Source organism: Phaeoacremonium minimum (genome assembly GCF_000392275.1).
Source record: "Phaeoacremonium minimum UCRPA7 unplaced genomic scaffold PA7_03_scaffold_534, whole genome shotgun sequence".
NCBI classification, from domain to species: Eukaryota; Fungi; Ascomycota; class Sordariomycetes; order Togniniales; family Togniniaceae; genus Phaeoacremonium; species Phaeoacremonium minimum.
In genome coordinates this window covers 81474-103876 of record NW_006921436.1, presented here as the reverse complement: position 1 = coordinate 103876, position 22403 = coordinate 81474, and the positions used below count along the sequence as shown (strand labels likewise).

Sequence of the window (22403 nt, the reverse complement as noted above, 5' to 3'; positions counted from 1 at the left end):
TTACATTTTAAGGCAACACTCACGAAGAGAAGTCTTCCAGGCGTCCTCTGCCAAGGTCAATTGCGCAAGCTTTGACAGTACTAGACCTGGAAATCACCTTGTGGCCGACCAGGAGGACAACAAATACAATCACGCTGATGTACGCGGTGAAGAAATCGGAGGTGTTCCAATCGATGAAAACAGTGAAACCCTGCGTCAGAGTCACGAGAATGTTCATGAATAGGCCATAGTATGCAAGAAATGGCTGCAAGGGGGCAACATAGGGCAAAGTTGACCGTGGGATATTTTGCATCGAGAGCGCGCGCATGAAGCGGAGGTGAGAGATGTTGATGCTAGCCCAGGTGATGAGCCCTGCCACACCAATGATGTTTCTAGAGAACCTGGAGTCAGTAAATGCCCTACAACGTCAACCACCGAGTCAAGGCGGCAATGTATCCGATATCCGTCGGGATGAAAGTTTTCACACCAGCGTGGGATCGAGACTCCACTTCCAATGGTCGGACTGGATTGGGGAAATACACTTACAGGAACCAGTTGAAAACATTACCACCATTTGCTGACAAGTTGAGGAATGCTAGGAGACCAAAAGCAGAGGTGATTGCAACGGCAATATAGGGGATGCCCTGCTTGTTCGTTCGAGTGACGAAAGCTGGCGCCTGGCCTTCTTCTGCGAGGGCAATGAGAATGCGGCTGCCCGAATATACGTTGGAGTTGGCCGCAGACAGCACTGCGGTCAGCAGAACGGCATTGATTATGTCGGGCAAAGCGGGAACACCAGCCAAGTTTGCAGCAATGACCAATGGAGATGCCGAAGCATCGGAGGCACCCGTTTGAAGCCGGTCGTCGGTGGACGGGACCAAGAGACCGATAAAGAAGATGGTGAAGACAAAGAGGAACAGGATGCCCCAGAATGTGTTTCGGATCGCTCGAGGAACGGTCTTGCGCGGGTTACGGGCTTCTCCAGCGCATACACCGACGAGCTCAGCGCCCTGATAAGAGAAGGATGCTTGGATTAATACTGCCCAGAATCCGACAAACTTTCCGGATGAGCCGGAGACCATGTACTCTGAAAACGGCCCGGGTGACGTCCACTATATAATGGCCAATTAGTGCTCAGCATTGTTCGAAGCGGGAAAGGCAGGTCATCGACAATCAAATGCTGATAGATGCTGCTAGTAGAATGGCACCTAAATGTCTTCCCTGCGCTACCCTTGGCGATATTCATCCAGAGTTCACTTACATTGTGGAAACCGAGATACCCTTGCTTGCCGACGCCAGCATCGATACATATACCGAAGATGAGAAAGCCTAGGATCGTGACGACTTTGATACTGGAGAACCACATCTCCAGTTCACCAAACCATCGTACTGGTAAGAAGTTCATGGCAGTGAAGAAGACCCAGAATACAGCGATGAAAATGCCGATGCTAAGATCAGCGTTCCAATACTGGATGATGAGGCCAGCCGCAGTAAGCTCCAATGCGTATGTGATAGCCCCTATCTCAAAGTGTCAGAGGCAGAATCGCACCATCGAGCGAAAAGGGGTGAACGCGGGGATTGACGCACAACTGAGCCAGTACAACCAACCCATTGCGAAGCCGAGCGATGGATCGACAAAACGTGTGTTGTACGACGTGAAGGAGCCAGCAACCGGTATGTATGTGGCCATCTCGCCCAGGCTCGTCATGACAGAATACAAAATGCTGCCGACGAATACATAGGCGATCAAACAGCCCACAGGACCGGCCTTCGCCAGGGCATCCCCGCTACCGAGAAACAAACCTGACCAGGTCAGCAGGACAACTCTTGATGATTCTCAACTGCACCATTCTCTGACTCGCTTACCAGTACCAACCGTGCCCCCTATAGCAATGAATTGAAGATGGCGGCTCTTGAGCCCGCGTTCAAGTTGCTCAGTGGCACCGGCCTGGATAGGCTGCTTCTCGGCATCGAGGGCCGACAGCTTCGCGTCCTTGTCCATGACAGGGCGAAGTTCGAGCGATGATCGTGCCCTATCCGCGCTGATATGGGTAAGGTCTCTCTGGCACGGTGTAGGGCAAGTTTGCGGTGAGCCCGGCGGTGCTGGGGTCGGAGACGGGGTAGTGAGCGAGGGAATATGGCTCGAGATGTTATCCTGAGATACAGAGTAGCCGGGGCCGTGGTAAGGCGTCAACTGCTCCGGAGTGTAGTCAAACGAGGATGTATGTGCAGGAGAGGTATGGAACTGGAAACACAGCTCATATATAGCGAATGTTTGGGAAGAAGCAACCTGCTACAGCACCTGTGAACGCGAGCACCTCGCGTAGCAAGGAGGAATAAGCCCGAAGACGAGAGGCAACGGCGGCAATACCAGAATGATCTACATTGGTAGCCACACAACCCGGTAGGGCCTAAGGGACGAGAGAGGAGGAGAGAATTTTGCGATGTTGGGCCCAATGGACGGCCCACCCGTGAAAAAGTCACGATACAGCCTCGGGTGCTCCCTGGGGAGGGCGGCTCATGGCGAGACTCGCCGGCGGCCGGCCTGCCCTAGCGGTGACTACAAAGGCAGCAGTACCCAGAAGAGGCTTATGTCGACGAGACTAACCCTCAAAGACCCATGATTTCAGTAAGCAGGTGGCTGTCTTCATGCGCCCATGTTTCCCCCGATGGTTTCCTCTGGACCTCTGGCCCCCGGAATCTGCGATACTTGCAAGGGTTTCAGCAGCAGACAACAGAGGCTCTCGGCACTGAAGCATGGATGCGTCTACCTACATACCCAGGGAACCTGCAAGGTGTACTGTACAGGCGGGGGGCCGAGAGAGCTAGAATGCAGCTAGATCCCTGCGGGGCCGTCTCGTGCATATGCAAATACCTACGGTATCGCAGTACCTACCCACCTGCCCATCTACCAGGTTTTCAAAGTCACTACTGACGAGAAGAAAGAGAGGATGTTTTTTTTATTAAAAAAATAATAATAATAAAAAAATAAATAAATAAAAGGAATGCAGCGAGGAGATGGAGCGTGGTAGAGCCGGGGGACGAGGCAGCGTGATGCGGCGGCGTGATGCGATGTGATGGGACGGGATGGGATGACGCAAAGACGCTATCCTACCTTTTACGTACGGTACGTTACAGTGCTGTACTGTATGTACTGCACACCTAGCTACACCGCAGACTAGACCCTGCCTTAGTGCCGCCTACCCGAGTCACGCTATCCGGCCAGCTGGACCCTTCAGGGGTTTTAGCCTCATGCAAAGAATTTTCCAAGAACAAATTTTCACCTTTTTTTTTTTTGGGTTACCAGGATGCATCGCCGCTGCGAGCCGGAACTTCTTCTCTTGAATGCCGACAGCGGTATTTGCGGTGTACACTACCTACATACATAGTGATAAATCATAAATGCATTACCTAATTGCCTAATTTATATGGACATGTATCGTACATGTACTATACTGTAGGTACGTATACATAGTATCCGTCATAAACCTAGGTAGTGTACCTACCTAGATAGGTAGTCTGTCCTTGGCTGGCCACCCCCCTTGCCAGGTGGCGTGCTCATCAGAGTTTTGTTTCTTCCATCACTTTGCAACCCACCCTGATGTGATGGCTGGCCGCCCTCGCTGTGGAGAGAATTTTCTGTCTCACCAGCACCACAACGACAACAACAGCCGCATTACCGTCTCCGAACCCTCTTTCTACCCTCTGCCCCGTCACCCTGCCGAGGGAACGACCGAATGCCGTCTCAAGCCGTAGCGCGGCTGGGCTTGCAATGAACTCTCTCATGGCACGCATGCAATTGTCACATAACGAATGAATGTCACGCTTTCATTCATCGGTCAATTGATTGACTCATCTGTCTGTCCAACTGGGGAGAACGAGCATCTATCCACGTGGGAAATATGCCTGGGATCCATCGTGCGGCTTGGGCGGTATTTCGTCCTCTGGCAGGGCTTCAGAGAATCATCTTCCATGTCACCTTCCTCCCCTTCATCATATTCAACACCCCAACGGGCAGAAACTGCTTGTCTACCAGGCTGAGGCCGCCGCATGACTCCATCAGCTCATCTGCGTATAGTTGCAGGATCCATCTCTTTTCCTCATCGAGTTGGCCGGCACTCGCGTCCTCCTCTAGTTTTGATATGCCCTGCTCGACCCCCTTGCTCAGCGCAAGACCCTCTCGTTCCGGTACTGACATGAGGTGGGCGTAGGTGCCTTGAAGTTCCCCGCTGCTCACCTCTCGATATCTGCCAAACTCCTCCAGTGGCATGAACTCACCGAGCGCACCCAGCCCCAGTCGTGACTCTCGTGACGCCCCATCGTCCGGGTAGAGATTATGGAGCCGTCTCCTTAGCATTGCCTCGCTCGTTTCCTCGAATGCCTTCTTCTGCTTTAGGTAGTCTTCCCTCTCTCGTTCGATGAAGCCATTCACCAGTTCCTCCGGTGACTTGTCTATCTTACCTCTCACAAGAAAGAGCCCCACGAACGGATTACGTAGCCCAAGTCCCCCTAGGTGCTCAGGCAAGAAAATAAAGGCGTCCGGAATGTCTGCAATTTTGAAGCGGTCGTGTATCATCTTCTTTACTGCATACTCTGTTAGTTTTGCGCTCCCCTTGCACGTCATTATCTCGACAGATGGGACGTGTACGCTAGACTTGTGCCCGGGATGGTTCTGTACAATACAACACAAAGGGGCAGGGCTTGAAACGCCAGAGACATGAGACCTGTGTTTGATGAGAGTGTGCTGTCACTCATAGTACTTACGGTGCTCGACCACGCTTTCCCCTGAGCCACCAGTTCTAGGAAAAAGCCGACGCTGCAGCCGATCGTACGTCTGGAGGATGCTATCAACGTGCTCCGGGCCGAAGCAATGGGCTGGCTCTCCGAACGTGTGGCTGAAAAACCGGCCGATACACGAGTTCCATGTCTGTACCCAACCGAGTATGCTGTCACAGTCCGCCAGTTGCCGCCGCAGTTGCCTCAAGTGTGCGTCGACCTGTGACTGGTCGATGACCCACTTACCTGTCCTGGGATGAAGCTTAAGGAACCCAACCGTCACAGAACCTTTAGGGAGGCTCGCTGCCACCCGATTATCTCTGCGAGCATCGTTGACCAGGTAGACCGACCCTGTCTTCTCGCGGTTGTATTCGAGCCCGAACACCTTGGCGAATTCCTGCATATGTTTCCAGGCTTGTGAGCTCGCATCTGGCTCTCCGCACAGCCAGATGTCATCGTGAAGACGGTATAGGAGCATTCCAGCTTGGCGATTGACAGTCAGGTCCAGGAAGAAGAGGACCAGTTCGCCTGTCAGCTTCTCGGACGCGTGGGCCATCGGCACACCACGCTTTCGAACACGCGCCCCCTTGGGCGTACGGTAATCCGCCGATTGATCTAGGTTTAATGGTGCCTCTAGGTACTTCCTGAAGAAGCGTATCCAGTCTTCCGAGAACCCAACATATCGCATGACGGCATAGATGGTGCTGTGAGGCAGTCCAGTGGCGAACCACTGCAGGTCAGTCTGCAGCATAACTGCTGCGCCCTCTTCGCGTTGCCCACTGCCGTGGTGCCTGCCCCTTAACCTATGCATGAGGAGGTCACATGTCAGTTGACGGAGGAGCTTCTGCTTGATGCTTGACGTTTTCTGTGGTTCCGCGTCCTTGTTTGTACCACTGTCAGGGTTATTTGCTTGCGTTACACCGACACTACTGTCGTCTTCATCTCCATCGTACCCACCATTCCCTTCATATAGCGAGGCTTCGTCCGCGGGAAGCTGTGACAAGAAGAAGGTGCTGAGGAAGCTGGATTTACGGTCGGCTTGGACGCTTTTCCAGTACACCACGCTTGAGGAACCAAGGAAATATTGCCTTCGGTCTAGATCGCGCCGTTGGGGTGTACAATGGGCGCCTTGGCCCCACGACCAAATGGCAGGGTCGGACACAAAGTCTGTCAGGCTGGCTTTGAGGATATTGCAGAGACGGATACCAATGTACTGGACGAACAGCATCTCTAGGATATCATCGTCCGTCCAGATACGATACTTCCCATTGAGCTGCTGTCGTGGCAGGACGCGTAAACCGTCCTTGCCCGCATTCCAGTCCCAATTCCGCAGGTCTGCGAACCTCATGTTGAGGACATCGGCAATTTCAGTCAATGCGACAGGATTATCTAAAAAGTCCCTCAGGATGGCTTGTTTCTCGTCGGTAAGGAGATCCTCGGTGAGAAGACCCTTGAGGCAGTGGGTAAGAGATTCATGTGTAAACGGGGCGATTTCAGCCATGAAGGCGTTGGTCGTGTTGGCCACCGTCTGGCGAAGCGTTTGCAGAGCCTTCACCGCTTCCTCGCTAGGAAATAGACGGTCAAGAAAAGAAGTGATCTCGGTCTCGCTGGTGTTTAGAGGTTCAAAGACAACTTGCTCGAATTTGTCGACTAATTCCTCGAGTCGCTGTCTCTGGCGCTCAACAACCTCAAAGCTCTCCTTGGGAGACTCCTCCGAAAAGAGACCAGCGGGGTCGCTCATGGACGCATCGGCTGGGGATCGGCTCATCCATTCGGTCAGAAGACGAGAGTACAGATCTGCTAGAGCAAGTCTTCGGCTACGTACATCGAGCTTCTTGCGCAATTGACCCTCAAAGGACTGCAGCATGGACTGGGAGATGGAGCAATCGTATCGAGACTGCTCGAGCCATCGTCCCATGTTGACAAGCGAAGGCTCCTTCATTGCCGCAGGGTAGAGCTCTTGAACGCCATCGAGCAGACAAGAGAGCCTATCGTGTGGTGTTCTGCACGCCGAGGCTTTGGCCAAGACGGAGGACTTCCGTGCTTCGTAGGAGCTACGCTGCTTCTCGAGCTCCTTGATTTTGGTCACAGTGATTGACTGCAATGTCTTGGACAAGACAGATGTCGGCGAGGCCATTGCGTACAGTGGCTGTCGAGACGCAGAGCTTTGAGACGGGACAAGGGCGGTGTAATAAGCCGGGAGCCAGAGCGGCACTTGTATGCTTAAAAATGTGTTGAGAAACCCCGATCTGAAGAGTGCCCACATGCATGCGTGCGCGCGCACATATATATAGATATAGATAGCTTCATTATGGCCGTTGTTTCTCTGCCAAGACCCGTCAATGCCAGAAGCACCATAGCAAGTGTGCCAAGCGACGCCTGGGTTGAGTCACGCCCAGCGCGGCCGTCGATAGTAAGATGAAGTGGCTGTAGAGATGTGGGAGGAGCTGAGCAGCAGCAGTCACAAAGGCGGTTAGCCTGCCCCTTGGAGCGTAGGCTGCAGCACCAGGTAATAAGGCAGACGCCCCACCAAATCATATCATCATGGGAGAGCTTCGTGCGAGTTCACGCGGGCAGGAAGCAGCATTGGTTGATTCCCCTGGCGGAACTCCCGAGGTCTTTCAACCTCATCCATCCCCTTTGCCCCCTAGCAGGCCATACAACTAGATTGCTCAACGGCTCAAAAGTCTCTCCAGAGAGACATATCCCGAGCAGATCTACTATTCCCCGTTAAAACGACACTATATGATTTAGAAGGTCAGTACCTAATTTAGATGAGTAGTTGTAGAGAGCAAAGGTTGAAATACTGTTATCATCCCTGGTCTGCATGTACACAGTTGAGTACCATGAGAGCATACATACCCTGGTGGCTACATCTGAACCACCCGCAAAGGAGCTACCTACCTATATATATCAGAAACAGTGCCAACCAGATTGTCTATATTGTCTTACTCACGTATTCGGAGAGTTGATCCACCTGCAACCTACCTTAGGTATCTAGGGACTTGCCTTGATGGGTTGGCTGTTGGCTGTAGGCTGTAGGCTGTAGTCCGTCTCCAAAGAACCCGCCCCGCCTCTTCCTATCTCAACCCTAACCCTCTCTCCGTTGTCAGCAGTGGCCCCCGCACTTAAGCCGCCGGGCTCGGAAGTTAACTCTGACCACTGCGCGTGCGCGTGCTCGTGCTTGCTTCATTACATCCCAACATCTGAGATTGTCCCTATCACCTGCTTGCCCGCCGGCGTCGCCTTCAGCCTCCCTAGGTATCTTAGTTGCCGTTCGAGGACGTACCGTGCCTGGCCTATCGAAAAACGCCATCGACTAAGCGAGCAAGGCTTGTCGATAGAAAGGGCGAGGTTACCGGTCCACACATCTCACTCTTTGATTCGTGCGTGGTCGAGATGCTCTCAGTCAAGGAATAACCATTCCCGGCCTCATCTCCCCGTCTCTGCAGCCGCCCTTCCTCCACCGTCTGTCCTTGGCCTGAGCTCTAATCTGGTCTGCTATCTGCATATGGGTGACCGGTGACCTTGCGTCGCAACCTCCTCCACCACCCTTCCCGGATTACTGTATATGGCCTCTGCTGCCCGAGTCTCCAACATGTCTCCGGACAGAGGGTTTTCACCGCCGCCAGCATCTGTTACCTCCTCCTCTGATGATGCAGGTTATCTTCCTTCGGGCGGCCCTGAGTGTGCACCTAGTGCATCCGTTCTTGACCGAAGTCCACCTGTCCCTGGCCGAAGCTTCACCGTCCGCGGTGTCGCTGTGGGCCTTCTTGTTGGCCTTGTCATCTGCTTTTCCAATATGTATTTCGGCCTGCAGACCGGTTGGGTTAGTACCATGACGATGCCTGCCAGCCTCATGGGTTTCGGCATCTTCAAAACCCTCTCTCGCCGTCTGAAATTCCCGTTCTCCCCCGTCGAAAACGTGCTCGTGCAGACCGTTGCAGGAAGCATGGCAATCATGCCCCTAGGATGCGGTTTCGTTGGAGTGGTGAGCATCCGTGCCAGACCAGTTGTCCGGTCTCTAACATTGCTAATCCATGTATATGTAGATCCCTGCAATGAACTATTTGCTTTTGCCGGAAGAGCAAGGACCTCTACAGCTCAGCCTCTGGAAGCTAATCGTGTGGTCGCTCGGGCTTTGCTATTTTGGCGTTGTATTCGCCGTTCCATTGTATGCCTACCCCTGCTGACCTTCTCATGCTTGATTTGATAGGGACCATGACAGCGTCTTGATCCCGGATACATGTTAACTAGCATGTATGTACAGGCGCCGCCAAGTAATTATACGAGAGCAGTTGAGATTTCCTAGTGGCTTCAGTACTGCCGTATTGATCGGCGTCCTTCACGGGAAAAGCCGCTTGCGAAGTGACCCAGATGGCACGGGTTCCATTGCTGCTGGCTTCGCAAGTCTCGCTGTAACGGATGATGACGTGGCCCCCATCAGGGACCTTCGAGACGGTCCTTCTCGCATTAGCGAAGACAACGACCAGCCGAATGATCCTCGCGGTCTCGAGTGGAAGGCTAATGTCAGGCTATTGCTTGTTTGCTTCTTTGTGTCTGGTCTGTTCACGTTCGCTACTTTCTTCTTCCCGGTGTTGCGAAACATACCAATCTTTGGTGGCACTGCCGCGAGTATGTGGTTATGGACTTTAAATCCAAGCCTTGCGTATGTTGGCCAAGGTATCATCATGGGACCTGCCACAACCCTTCACATGTACGTTGATTTGACTCACTTCGTGGGCCTCCACTTATCTACTGTGTTCGAATGATGCTTCGAATATCCTAGGTTGATCTTTCTTCTTCGCAAGCTATACGGCTTAGCTACCCCCCAAAACAAATTATGCTGACTTGGATTCTAAGGCTTCTTGGCGCTGTCGTAGGGTGGGCTATTCTGTCACCCCTTGCCAAGTTCAAGGGATGGGCACCAGGATCCATTGACGACTGGGAGACGGGGAGCAAAGGATGGATCGTATGGACATCGTTGGCCATTATGCTTGCCGATGCAATCATCAGCCTAGGCCACCTTGCTTTCCGCCCATTAATGGGGCGACTCTCTAAGCTTGGGAAAGGCGTTCAATTTCGAGAAAGCAAATTGGCGAAACTCCTCCAGCCCCGCCATCAGGGGTATAGTGCTGTGAATGTCAGCGAACACGAAAGCGATCCCTCGTCATTGCCGGTCCCAGCAAGCCCCCTGTCTGAACTTGCACCTGACGGCTCTTACGCTGGTGACCTCGGTGAAGACTTCAAACTTACACCTGAGGACGATGCTCCTGTCGATCAACTTATCAGTGACAAGGTTGTGTGGGTCGGATTTCTCTTATCTGTCGTGTTCGCCGTCATCTGCATACAGGTCGTGTTCGGTCATCTGGTTCCACTATACGCAATCGTGGTAGCTGTATTCATGGCACTCCTATTGAGTATCATGGGAGTAAGAGCTCTTGGGGAGACGGATCTAAACCCTGTCTCGGGGATTAGCAAATTGGCTCAGCTTTTTTTTGCTCTTATCATCCCACAGTCGAATAAGTCAAGCGTGCTCATCAACCTCGTTGCGGGTGCGGTGGTACGTCTATCACTTCTATTGATGCAACAGTCAACAAACTAACATAATTTTCCCGGCACTACAGTCTGAAGCTGTAAGTTGTCTCTGTTATGGAAGATTTCTGGACCTTCTATCTAAATAGTGGCTCTATAGGGCGCACTTCAGGCTGGAGACCTTATGCAGGACTTGAAAACGGGTCACCTATTAGGAGCTGCACCGAAGGCACAATTCTGGGGCCAAATCATTGGCGCAACGGTCGGTGCTGTTGTCAGCGCCTTCATTTATCGGTTATACACAGCGTGAGTTTATCAGGATACCTGACGCTGCTGGACGTTGCGTTGCTAACAAGCAACAATATGTTATCTTACTCTCGTCATGCTAACACACTTTGCAGTGTGTACCAGATTCCCGGTGACCTTTTCCAAGTCCCAACGGGATATGTGTAAGTTAGGCATCTGCGATCCGCCATACCTTCTGGTGCAGCCCTTTTGCCGGGCAGTATTTATACGGAAAGTACTAATTGAGATCATATTCAAGGTGGATTTTCACAGCACGACTTGTCACCGGCCAGGGCTTGCCATACATGGCGCAGGAGTGGGCTACTGCCTTTGCCGTTCTCTTCGCTGTCACGACTGCGGTCAGGATTTACGCTGCTGGCAAGACATGGCAGTCCTATGTTCCAGGAGGAATCGCAGTCGCCGTTGGTGGGTACAATTGAGTCGTACTTAGAATTCCTTAACTAATCCGAGACGGTAGGGATGTACAACGTCCCATCATTCACCCTAGCAAGGACGATAGGCGGTGTAATTGCTTGGTATTGGAAGGCGAGATCTGGAGGGGACGACACCCCATTGATCGTTCTGGCTTCGGTGAGCAGTCTCCTCATAATGCACTCAGCGCGATATTTCGGAGACACAAGACTAGACAGATGCTCGAGTCCCAGCTTCGCGTATCTGTGCACTGTGCTGACCGTTTTATACAGGGATTCATACTTGGAGAGGGCTTCTTGAGCATTGTGAATCTCCTAATGCAGAGTGCAGGAGTGCCACATCTTTAAGACACATGACATATTCACGAGTCAAAGAAAACTTTGTCTACGGGATGGGGCTAATTACCCGTGAGGGACATACAACATGTAAAAGAGCGAGCCATGTCTACATGTTTCCCTAGACCTTAGATTGCATCGATATTATGCGGGGTGGGACGTGTTAGCCTTTTAGCGGAGGACACGACAAACGAGTCATTAAAGAGCACATTTAGAAGCGTAGAAGAATCAGGTTAGAGTAAAGATGAACCAGTAAACCCACACTGGTATGATTTAACGGCAATTCCACGACTGGCTGCGCCTATTGCCTGGTGATGTTTCCCAGTCTACTTGGATAGAAAGGCCGCGGGCGTGGTCCTCCAGAACGGAAAATGATAATGTTCCCTGGATTTCCTCGCCGGTTCTAAACTTGGGAGAGCTGTCATCGTGTTCATACAAAAGCAATCCCTGCTTCCAATGTGTCTCGATACCCATCGGTCCGGTAGTGAATGCAATGCTATCATTCCTCTTCGCAGCCCATTCCTTAGCCGGCGCAACAATGAGCTCATCTGGATCATGGCGATCAGGCGCAAAATACATGTCGAACCAGATGAGAAACCCGTCGACTTCGTCGACGTCTGAGGAGATGGTGGATCGCCAATCTATTTTGAATGTGAGGTCAGCCACAGTCGTCTTATAGAGGTTGAATGCGACTGTGCTGGGGCTTCCGCAGACAATGCTCTCTGGAACATGTTCCACGCGGACATCTGAGCAGAGTCCGGATTTCATTGCCGTCATATCGAACCCATACACATCTTGCCAGAAATCAACGTGGTCTGAGACATATTCGGAGTCGGACACTGGAGCTATAAAAATCGTGGCGTGGCTAGGAATCAGGAGACCGTCCGGTTTGAGGTATCTATCACGAGCCCAGATAACGCTTGGCAGCATGGCCTCGTATAGGAGACAGTAACCCATCCACTCGCTGACGATAATGTCTACCTTGTCGACTGGCATAGTGACATCCTCGACTCGTCCCCTAAGACACGTAATTTTATCATCAAGTCCGTTGCGGAATATGTTCTCTCGTGCCTTGTCAATGATGGCCGAATTATCCACGGCAATGACCTGCCTCGCTCCGGCTTTAGCGCAGAACATGCTCAAAATTCCTGAATACATGTGAGTCAAGATGGTCGTCGCCTTTTACACATTCTGTGATACTTACCTGTGCCGCAACCAATGTCGAGTACTACCTTGCCCGCAATAAGATGCTTGTTGTTGTAGATGAAGTCTCGGTACGCATCGGTTCGTACTGCATCCTTGAGCATAGTCTCGTGAATGTCTAGCACCTCCGTCAGTAACTAAACCCCAAGGTTGGTGACTCGGAGCGCCATTACCGTGGTATGCATAAGACTCCCAGTAGTATTCCGAGTCATCTTGACGGGGCTTTGATGTGCTAGCTTGAGTTGTCACCAACGATTCGCCAGAATCATCGTCGCCATCAACCCCCCAGCGCTTGTCCAGTGTCTGCTGAACTGCTAGGCGATAGTTGGCAAATTGCTGGCTTAAGCTATCAAGTTGAGCTTGCAAATCGGCGTTCGCCTTGCGCAGATTGCCATCTTCTCGACTGCTGCCGGTGATAGAGTCCTCGGAGCGCCCGCCATCAACAATCTGTTGATTTTCTTGCGGTAGGTCGTCCAAGGATATGATGAGAGCATCGTCTTCCAGGACAGGACGGAGGTAGACATCATCCTGGATCTGTTCCATTGTTATCTCGCTTGGTAGAGATTGGCCGTCCCGAACGCTCGAGCGAACTGGAATGCAATTAGCGACAAGCAAATGCGATGGGTGGCTAGGAGCGGATATGTACTGAAGTTGATAAGCTTGATTGAGCCATAGAAATCAAGTGACAAACGGTCTCTTGTTGCGAGAAAATCGAAGTTGTACGACTCCTTGCAGTACGAGATCATGGACATGGCATCTGTGAACACACGCTCGTCAAAGAGCGAGACAATGAGGGCCTCACTTTCGCCTTCGTCATTGTCATCGATGTCGCCCCAGCTACTCGCATCTGATGCCTCAGACTGGGCATCAAGAATATTGTCTGCAGGCATGGTCCTCTCCTTGCTTGGCAATTGGCGATATGAGAAATAATAATATGTCAATGGATGAACCTGAGTGTAATTATAGTTCGGGAAGCTGATTAACTTTTGGTAGATTGTTGTCTAGTACATACCTAGCTTGTGCAGTTTACGGCGAGAGTGAGATTTTCACAAGCGTGTGCCAGGATAAGTCCAGTCGATAGAGGACAAGTACAAAGTGCTTTTTGTCGTGGTGGGGTCAAGAAAATTGTGGATTATGTACTTAGATAAATCAGGCGTCACACCTTGCCCCTCGATGGCAAATGCCAACATCCGTGCAGTGTTATGCACGAGATGCCTCTATTGTACCAAACTCAGGAACTCCAGGACCCCGAATAGGCATTTGATTATCTACGCAATTGGGTACCCAGCTAGCAACTGTCCTAAAGTTCTACACTCTAGGTACCAAGGTTTTTCATTTGGGGAGGAAGCTCCCTTCGCTCAGATAAGGCCTGGGACCTATCTATGTACAGATGATGGCATCGACGCTCATTTTCAATATCTTTGGCTTGAAGACGTGCGAACTTGAAATATTAGCCAGATGCTTTCGGATACAGGCATAAAGTCTTCGAACTTGCCATATTGTCTGACGATAAGAAATTTAGTTCCGTTGCCATGGCCGGCCAGGAGATGCTCTAGTCAAACAGACACCGAAATACCCCAAGCAAAATTGGCATGATGGGCGTGCCATAACTGGAGGCAGGTATTGGACTGTTCATGCTGCTCTTGGTAAGCGTCGAGCAGTATAGCGGCCACCAAACCTTGATGAGCAGATGTGCCATTGTAAATTTCTTGCCCAGCTGGAGCCATTCTCTCAAAGAATATGCTTACGCGACTCTGGTGATATCAACTACAGTGCTCGACCTCTAAGTCCAGACTTTCCGTTTGTTCTCTAAGATGTAAGGCGAAAAACGTGCGCGATGTCGCCATTGCCTACTACAGGATGATCCAGTTGATGTTGGCACAGACTTAGCTACAACGGGAAGCTTGGTCTCAGGGGCATCTGAAGCCTCGCTCAGTCGACATCATCATTCGTGGCATCTGTCGCCTCGTCGTCATCATCTCCATCTTCTTCGCCGTCACCATCATCCTCTCCTTCGGAAACTTCTTCTCCCAAAGCTTTGAGTTGACGCTGTTTGGCCTGATTAGTATCAGCTTCAACAGAGTGACTTGATAGACCAACCTTGTACTTCGATACTTTTTCCTCCAAGTCGCCAAATACCATCAAGAGATCATCGAGTTCCCCTTGCGCTATCTTCCTCTCTTCTTCCTTCTCGCTCACTTGCAACTCCAGCTGATAGCACGAAATTGCTCAGTATGAAGGGCACCACTTTGAGGGGGACAAGCGTCCAGCACTCACCTTCTGATTTCGGACCTCAACAGTCGCTAGGCTCGTTCGAAGACTGCGAGCCTCGTTGACTGCCTCTTGAAGGGCCTTGGCCTGCTCTGTGGCCTGCTCTTTAGCCAAGTCTCGTGCGGCTTGTAGCTCCTGTGCTTTGGTCTTATTTGCCTATCATTAGACGTTAACATTATCTTCTCTTGATGAATTAATTCGCCATTTCTTTTCAGAGACTCCTCACCTTGATAAGATCAACTTCCAATCTACTAATCGTGGCTCGCAAATCTGCCATTTCCGCCTCTGCTCGCCGTTGAAAGCGGTCGGCTTCAGACTGCAGCCTTTTCCGTACATCTTCGGACTGACGCCGCAATTCTTCTTCCTTCGAGCGCTGGTCGGCATCTGCCCGGCGCTTGAATTGCTCCAATTCTGATTCCGCAGCTCGCCGTGTAGTATCGATGCGCCTGTGCATCTCTTCCTCTTGTTGACGCTGCACGGTGCGCAATTCGCTGCAATTCGCGGTTAGCTCTCCGGAACAAAGGTTCGGGAAGAATTCTGCAGACATACCTGATCTCTGCCTCAAGTTGTTTGCGGGCAGAATCATGGTTCGATTTGGCTCTTGAGAGATCTACGGCTGCGACTTCCTTCGTGCGACGATGATCCGCCCGTTCCTGACCCAATTGCTGCTCGAGTGAGGCAACCTTGACCTGGACCTCTTGTAGAGCCCTGTCTTTATCTTCCAACTGACTTCTCAATGCATCAACAAGCTCTCTCGAAATACCCTTCTGAACGCCATTGGTCATCACAGAAATCTCCATACCAGGGTCTCTGTCAATTGCTCGAAGAATACGACTATAGTTGTCTTTGAAAAAATCAACAAATGTAGCGTCGAAGTATACGTCAGGGAATTTTTGTCCTGGAGCAGTCTCCATCTTTTGCTGCAGAACCTCAAAATCTCGGATGAGATGATGAGATCTCAGCTTGCCAAGCTTATCGATGTAAGTATCGCGACCCATACGCGACAGAAGAATTGGCTGAATCGTTGCCCGTGGAATTGGAGAATCCTTGGTTGAGAATTCATAAGCTACACCCAGCAACATGGCACAGAGGCCTTGTACCAAGGGTCCCGCAGAGGGCGTGACAACTGCTTGTATCAGTCCCTGGACGTTGCTACCCTCATTCAAGAAATCATTTACGCCATCTAGGTCCTCGAACAGCCAGCACAGAAGTAACATTAAGTACCCAACAATGATTCGATCATCCTCGCCCCTCGCGAGACTGCTGAGCAGATGAGCTGTGATAGTTTGAATGCTTGTGACCACTTCTTCGCCATTCGCCTCGTCACCCTCAGTTACTCCCATTGCTAGTGCTTTGGCATCGGGATCTTCAAAGATAAGGTGGAGCAAGATCACGGCCGCAAACCACGATCTATAGGGATCGCTAGACGAGGCATCTGTGGGTGGGCGCAGCAGTGTGGTTAACACGTTGCCGGTCTCATCCGCTCCTGAGGTGTGACCTTCGATAGCCCGGCGAAGGAAATGCATGCGTACTTCGGCGTGGTTAAAAAAATATGCCTTGAGACACTGGCATGCTGCAATGCGAATATCAAATGCTTGAATGGCATACACTACAAGGGTCATGTCTAGCAAAGCGTCAATGACATAAACTTTCCGGACACCATTCACAACCTCTGCTTGCCCATGTACCGCCCAATCCAGCGGTGACGGGACTTGTAATTGCGCAAAGTTCTCCTGGAGGCCGGAATTGCCTCGGATAATATCAGCACAGGTAGAGAGAGCCTAGCGAGAGATATCGTGATCAGCAGTGTTGAAGTGCAAGAGTGACGGAAGCGAGCGAGCAGGACTCTCACCTCAGCCTTAATGGGAATCTCAACCGCGTAGTTGAAGGCAAGCTGTAGTGCGTGATCAAGCAAACGATGACGGTAAAACGCATTCTGATTCTGAGCGGTGCCCACGGTACCAACGACAAGGAATAGCCTGAGCACAGCCAGAAGTGCATAAATATTCCTGTTACGTTGAGCCTGAGCCCAAGGCGCCACTTCTTCTTGGTCGTCCCCCTTTGAACTATATGCGCCTTCGAGCAGGGTTGCCAGCTGCGGAATGCAACCCGTCTCCCGGAAGAGGGATTGGTTCGAGGGATTCAATCTGAGGAGATTCGCCAGGAATATAAGGCAGTCTTCGACTACTCGCCCTCCCTCAGCGAGGGAGCCTTCAAACGTGATAATCTTAAATATTCGGTCGAAGGCGTTCTCAAAGGCAACAAGCTTCTGTATGTCGGTGGAGGTCGGTGTCAGGTAGATCAGGAGCGATATAGCCTCGTTACGAATCGCTTCTCGGCGATCGTCAAGAATGGCAACAAGCCTCGAGATGCCGAGGGGAGCTGTGAAGACACACTCTTCGGTCCGTTCGGTACGGGCAGCGAGGATGGCCGAGAGCAGCTGAAGGGAATAGAGTCGAGAGTAAAAGTCATTACTTTCAAGGAAGTCGAGCAGTAGAGTAATGTTCTCCTGGCGCTGCGTAAACTCATCGGCGAGCCACAAAGCAATCTCTTCAGAGGCTTCGGGGCTATCCTCGTTTGGATTGAACAACATGAGCAAGGTCTCGAGAACGACCTTGACGGTGTCAACATCCTCGCCGTCCTTGCTGAGGCTCCCGATCAAGCTTCGCAGAGCGCCAGAAGCTACAGAGGCAGGGTATTCTTTGGCGAAACTGCGGAGGCCGAGTATGGCGGCGCGACGATCCTCGAGAAGGGTGGCGGAGCTGAGACGGCCGCTCAGCACAGATATGGTTTCGCTGACCGACTGCTTGGCCGGTGCAGTTGCAATGGAAAACATGGTGGTGGAGGGTGATTGTTCGATTTCGACTCCGCGGCCATTGAGCTCATGCTTCACCGGTGCCGGAGGAAAGTGAGGTGCTGGTTTGAATGTGCATGAGTGGTGGACTGACAGCTGCGGCGAGACAGCCAACGACTTTCTGGCGTGCGGAGGATGTCTCTAGTACCTAGGCGGCTTGCTGAGGAGGGACTCGACCGTACGTCAAGGCGATGTTTCTCGGACGTTTGCTCCTGAGGTACCTCAAACGAGAGCAATTGCTTTTGGAAGCTCTGAAGCGCGTAGCTTCCTAGTGGTGAGAGCTGTCAGAGAATTGGGACAGATTGCATCAAATAGCAATAACCTCGATACTTCTGTAATTTGGGAGTATTGTAATTTATAGTCGGTTTTGAGGAGCTAGTTACCCTTCTAAACAGTATAATGCTGTTACCGGTACTGAGTGTCCTTCGCCTAGGTACCTCCTTGAGGGAGTAAGCCCAGGCGTGTAGCTTTTGTCAGTGCTTCTGCTTAGTGCCTAGGTAGTGGAGCTTGGTCGACTTGGGGCGCCACTCAGGCTGCCAAGGCTGCCCCTGCCTCGTCCACCATGGTAGCCGTCCAGTGCATCAGCCCCATATGTCCCTACTTAGATACCTAGGAGGTACCTTGATAGTGGCGCCCTCCTTAGCTCACCTAGGGTATCTCGCCCACGTTAGATGGGTGGACTAGATACCAACCTGGGGGTAGTTCGCAGGTCGCCTTACCTCCATGGCAAGAACAAAAAAAAGAAGCACATCCCGTCTGCCCGGCAAGGCTAGGTATCAACTTTAGTTTTCCTTGTCCTCGACAACCTTCACCATCCCATGCCCAGCCCACTTTCAGTGTGTCGCAAAGCAACATTCTACGTTTCGCGTAGCATAGGGAAACACCGTATCATACATCTTGCATCTCGCAAGCGCAGAGACGAAGACGGAAAGCAAACAACACACCCACCGTACCTGCCTCACTTGTCAATCCCACGCTGCGAATAGAAGCAAGATCAACAAACCCCCATGAGCCCGACTGTCGCGATCCGTGTCACAAGCCTCCATCTTCCATCTTCATCTATACATCCCATATCCGTGGTGTCGCTGTGTCAGTTGCGATCTCATCTTGCCTAGGCAGCGCATAGGGTGAAGAACCTTTGCAGCCACTTGTTCGGCGCCCCGCGGGCTCGTCACAATGGGTATTCCAGCTGCGTTCAGATGGCTATCCACCAAATACCCTAAGATCATATCCCCGGTCATCGAAGATCAACCTCTGACGATGGACGACGGCTCCGTCATCCCTGTCGATGCAACCCGTCCCAATCCGAATGGTGAAGAGTTCGACAATCTCTACCTGGACATGAACGGCATCGTCCATCCGTGCTCCCATCCCGAGGACCGACCGCCTCCCAAAGATGAGGAAGAGATGATGGTCGAGATTTTCAAGTACACCGATCGCGTTGTCAATATGGTCCGACCTCGCAAGCTGCTCATGATAGCCGTTGGTAAGTCCTTGCTCCCCCCTGACCCACTAGCAAACTGTAGTCATCGACTGACCACCATCTCCTTAGACGGTGTTGCCCCTCGAGCGAAAATGAATCAGCAACGTTCTAGACGTTTCCGTTCCGCCCAGGATGCTAAAGAGAAGGAAGAGGACAAACAGGAGCTTTTGAAGCTTCTGAAGCAGCAGAATGGCGGTGCCGTGACAGAGGAGACGGTCGAAACTGTGGCCAAGAAGGCCTTTGATTCCAACAGTATCACGCCCGGCACGCCCTTCATGGATATTCTGGCAGCTAGTCTACGATATTGGTGCGCGTACAAGCTGAATACTGATCCGGCTTGGGCGAAAATGAAGATCATCATCTCTGACGCCTCGGTTCCCGGCGAGGGTGAGCATAAGATCATGAATTTCGTCCGTTCTCAGAGGTCATCTCCCGAACATGACCCGAACACGCGGCATGTCATCTACGGCCTCGATGCCGATCTTATCATGTTGGGGCTTGCTACCCATGAGCCTCACTTCCGCGTGCTTCGAGAAGACGTTTTCTTCCAGGAGGGAAAAGCCAGGATGTGCAAACTTTGTGGGCAGAAGGGTCATGATGCACAAGCGTGTAGAGGTGCCGCCAAGGAAAAAGACGGAGAGTCAGACGAAAAGGACAAGGCCCACCCTCTTAAACCCTTTATCTGGCTTCACGTCTCTGTCCTTCGGGAATATCTCGCTATTGAATTGGATGTCCCGGGCCTCCCTTTTAGATTTGATCTCGAGAGAGCCATCGATGATTGGGTTTTCATGTGCTTCTTTGTGGGAAATGACTTCCTGCCTCACCTGCCCGCACTCGAGATTCGAGAAAACGGGATTGATACGCTCATGGCTATTTGGAAGGACAACCTCCCACATATGGGGGGCTATGTCACGAAGGACGGGCATGTGGACTTGGAACGTGCCCAGTACATCTTGGCTGGACTCGCAAAACAAGAAGACGCCATCTTCCGCCGCAGGAAAGAAACCGAGGATCGCCGCGAAGCCAACGCAAAGCGGCGCAGACTTCAAGATCAAGCAAACGGAAGAAATGGTCACAACGGCTCACCTTCGAACAAGAGACCACGAAATCGTAATGCTCCCGAGTATCCGCCGTCTAACGTCCCTCTCATACCTCTGTCGAGCCTAGCAAAACCCGCTCCGATGGCTATAACCCACGATATGGTGGTAAACCGTGGAGCTCTACGGGATGCAAATGTTGCCAATAAGAGTGCAGCCAGTGTCTTGAAAAGTCAGATTCAAGGTCTCATGTCTCAAGCTCAGCCAGCAAACTCGGTGGCTGAGCCAGCTGATGGTGCAGCTAAAGGAAACTCAGACGCTGCGGTACCAGACGAACAGTCACCGGCATCCGCGCTGGGGAAACGAAAGGCATCACTAATGGAAGATGATGTCAGCACCCCTGGAACAAGCACAGCAGAGACTGGAACCCCGTCTGTTGGGCAGGAAGAAGAAGGTCCAGTCGACAGTGTACGACTCTGGGAAGAGGGATATGCCGACCGGTATTACGAGCAGAAATTCCATGTTGATCCCAAAGACATAGAATTCCGGCACAAGGTGGCCAGGGCATATGTAGAGGGTCTTGCCTGGGTTCTGATGTACTATTTTCAAGGATGTCCGTCCTGGGAATGGTACTACCCCTATCACTATGCGCCATTTGCGGCCGACTTTGTGGACCTCAAGGACATGCGCCTGAGTTTCGAGAAAGGTCGGATTTCTAAGCCTTTCGAACAGCTCATGAGTGTGCTCCCTGCCGCGTCTCGTCATTCGATTCCCGAAATTTTTCATGATCTCATGACGGAGCCGGACAGCGAGATCATTGATTTCTACCCCGAGGATTTCGAAGTGGACTTGAACGGGAAAAAAATGGCCTGGCAAGGCGTTGCCTTACTGCCCTTTATTGACATGCCTCGTTTGCTGAACGCGGTAGAAAAACGTTACCCGCTTCTAAGCGTCGAAGATCAAGCTCGGAATGAGATGGGGGCGGATGTACTCCTCATATCGGATGCCCACCCCCATCTATATGATGATATCACAGCTCACTTCTACTCGAAGAAGCAGGGTGCGCCGAAGTACAAGCTCGATCCTCGGGTCAGTGACGGATTGGCAGGCAAGATAGAGAAGATCAAGGAATATCTCCCACATGGTGCCCTGGTCTATCCACTTTCGAGGAATGCCATGCCGGATATTGATTATGATCGATCCCTTCGGTACGTTGCCACGCATGCACTTGTTCCCCAATTTTCAGCCAGCTAACCTACCTTCCCAATAGGGTCAACTATGAGATGCCTGTCACTGCTCATGTTCACAAATCGATGCTACTGCGCGGGTTGAAAATGCCCACTGCGGCTCTTGATCGTAGTGACATAGAAGTTCTGAGGAGCAAATCGCAAAGGTCAGGGAGAAGCTATGGAGGTGTTCCGCTTGGGCGCCCCAATTACAACAATAACAATAACAATAACAACTACAATGGTGATAGGAGGGGCCCAATCAATTACGGACCGGGCCGCCCTCAGCAGCGACAAGACCAGCCAGATCGACCGCCAAATTTTAGATCAAATGGATACCAGCAGCGGGATGCCTATCCTCCCCCGGGAACGCTTTCGTCATATCCACAGCCGCCACCGCCTCCGGGATACCCTGGATTTGGTGTGGGATTACCTCCGCCGCCACCGCCGGCGCATCTGTACGGAAATGGCGGGTATGGGCAGAATTACGGAAGAAACCAGGGTTATGGAGAGCGATTTCCCCCTCCACCCCCGGGTAACTACTCCGGAGGACAGCAAGGTTACCAAAGCCACCAGAGCCAAGGGTATGATGATCGTCGTCATCGATCGTACGGGAATGATCGTGGTCGCGGTCGTGACTCGCGAGGCTACTGAATGCTGGTGGGAATAACTACGATGAATGGTCGGAGCCAAGGAATGTAAGACGGATGGGCTAACAGGAGGAAGTCAGGGCCGTGAGGCTGGCTCGCTCAAATCATATCGTACTATAGCTCGATCCATGTGATATATACCGCTTTCTTTGCTGTGCCGGAGACACCTCGAAGAGAGTTGAATGAACTGCTTCAAAAGTTGATAGACGGATGACGAGTCCAGTTCGGCGATGTTCTTCTTGATACCTTAGGTACCCTCTAGGGTAATGTCCTAATGCCGAGTGATAGGTAATGCAATGACACAACAGCCTCTCGATGCCATCAAATCAACATGCCC

The 22403-nt window shown here is 51.7% G+C and overlaps 5 protein-coding genes across 5 annotated transcripts; 1 reads left to right on the top strand and 4 right to left on the bottom strand.

The window, feature by feature from the left end:
* Positions 1–521: 521 nt before the first annotated feature.
* Positions 522–1981, bottom strand: UCRPA7_7495 (putative amino acid permease protein; the record flags this gene model as incomplete). The annotated part of the gene is made up of 3 exons (XM_007920025.1): positions 522–1091; positions 1241–1497; positions 1846–1981. The coding sequence occupies 3 exons, from the start codon at positions 1979–1981 to the stop codon at positions 522–524; spliced, it is 963 nt and encodes a 320-aa protein (XP_007918216.1).
* Positions 1982–3934: 1953 nt separating this feature from the next.
* Positions 3935–6892, bottom strand: UCRPA7_7494 (hypothetical protein; the record flags this gene model as incomplete). Its single annotated transcript, XM_007920024.1, has 2 exons — positions 3935–4563; positions 5002–6892. 2 exons carry the CDS (start codon positions 6890–6892, stop codon positions 3935–3937), a joined length of 2520 nt encoding a protein of 839 aa, XP_007918215.1.
* A 4723-nt stretch (positions 6893–11615) lies between these two features.
* Positions 11616–13435, bottom strand: UCRPA7_7493 (putative hnrnp arginine n-methyltransferase protein; the record flags this gene model as incomplete). The annotated part of the gene is made up of 4 exons (XM_007920023.1): positions 11616–12490; positions 12547–12663; positions 12719–13135; positions 13192–13435. The coding sequence occupies 4 exons, from the start codon at positions 13433–13435 to the stop codon at positions 11616–11618; spliced, it is 1653 nt and encodes a 550-aa protein (XP_007918214.1).
* A 1042-nt stretch (positions 13436–14477) lies between these two features.
* UCRPA7_7492 (putative intracellular protein transport protein) lies at positions 14478–17652 on the bottom strand (the record flags this gene model as incomplete). The annotated part of the gene is made up of 6 exons (XM_007920022.1): positions 14478–14594; positions 14646–14756; positions 14823–14972; positions 15043–15307; positions 15366–16597; positions 16669–17652. 6 exons carry the CDS (start codon positions 17650–17652, stop codon positions 14478–14480), a joined length of 2859 nt encoding a protein of 952 aa, XP_007918213.1.
* A 1194-nt stretch (positions 17653–18846) lies between these two features.
* UCRPA7_7491 (putative 5 -3 exoribonuclease 2 protein) lies at positions 18847–22086 on the top strand (the record flags this gene model as incomplete). Its single annotated transcript, XM_007920021.1, has 3 exons — positions 18847–19156; positions 19223–21398; positions 21972–22086. The coding sequence occupies 3 exons, from the start codon at positions 18847–18849 to the stop codon at positions 22084–22086; spliced, it is 2601 nt and encodes an 866-aa protein (XP_007918212.1).
* Between the last annotated feature and the right edge of the window lie 317 nt (positions 22087–22403).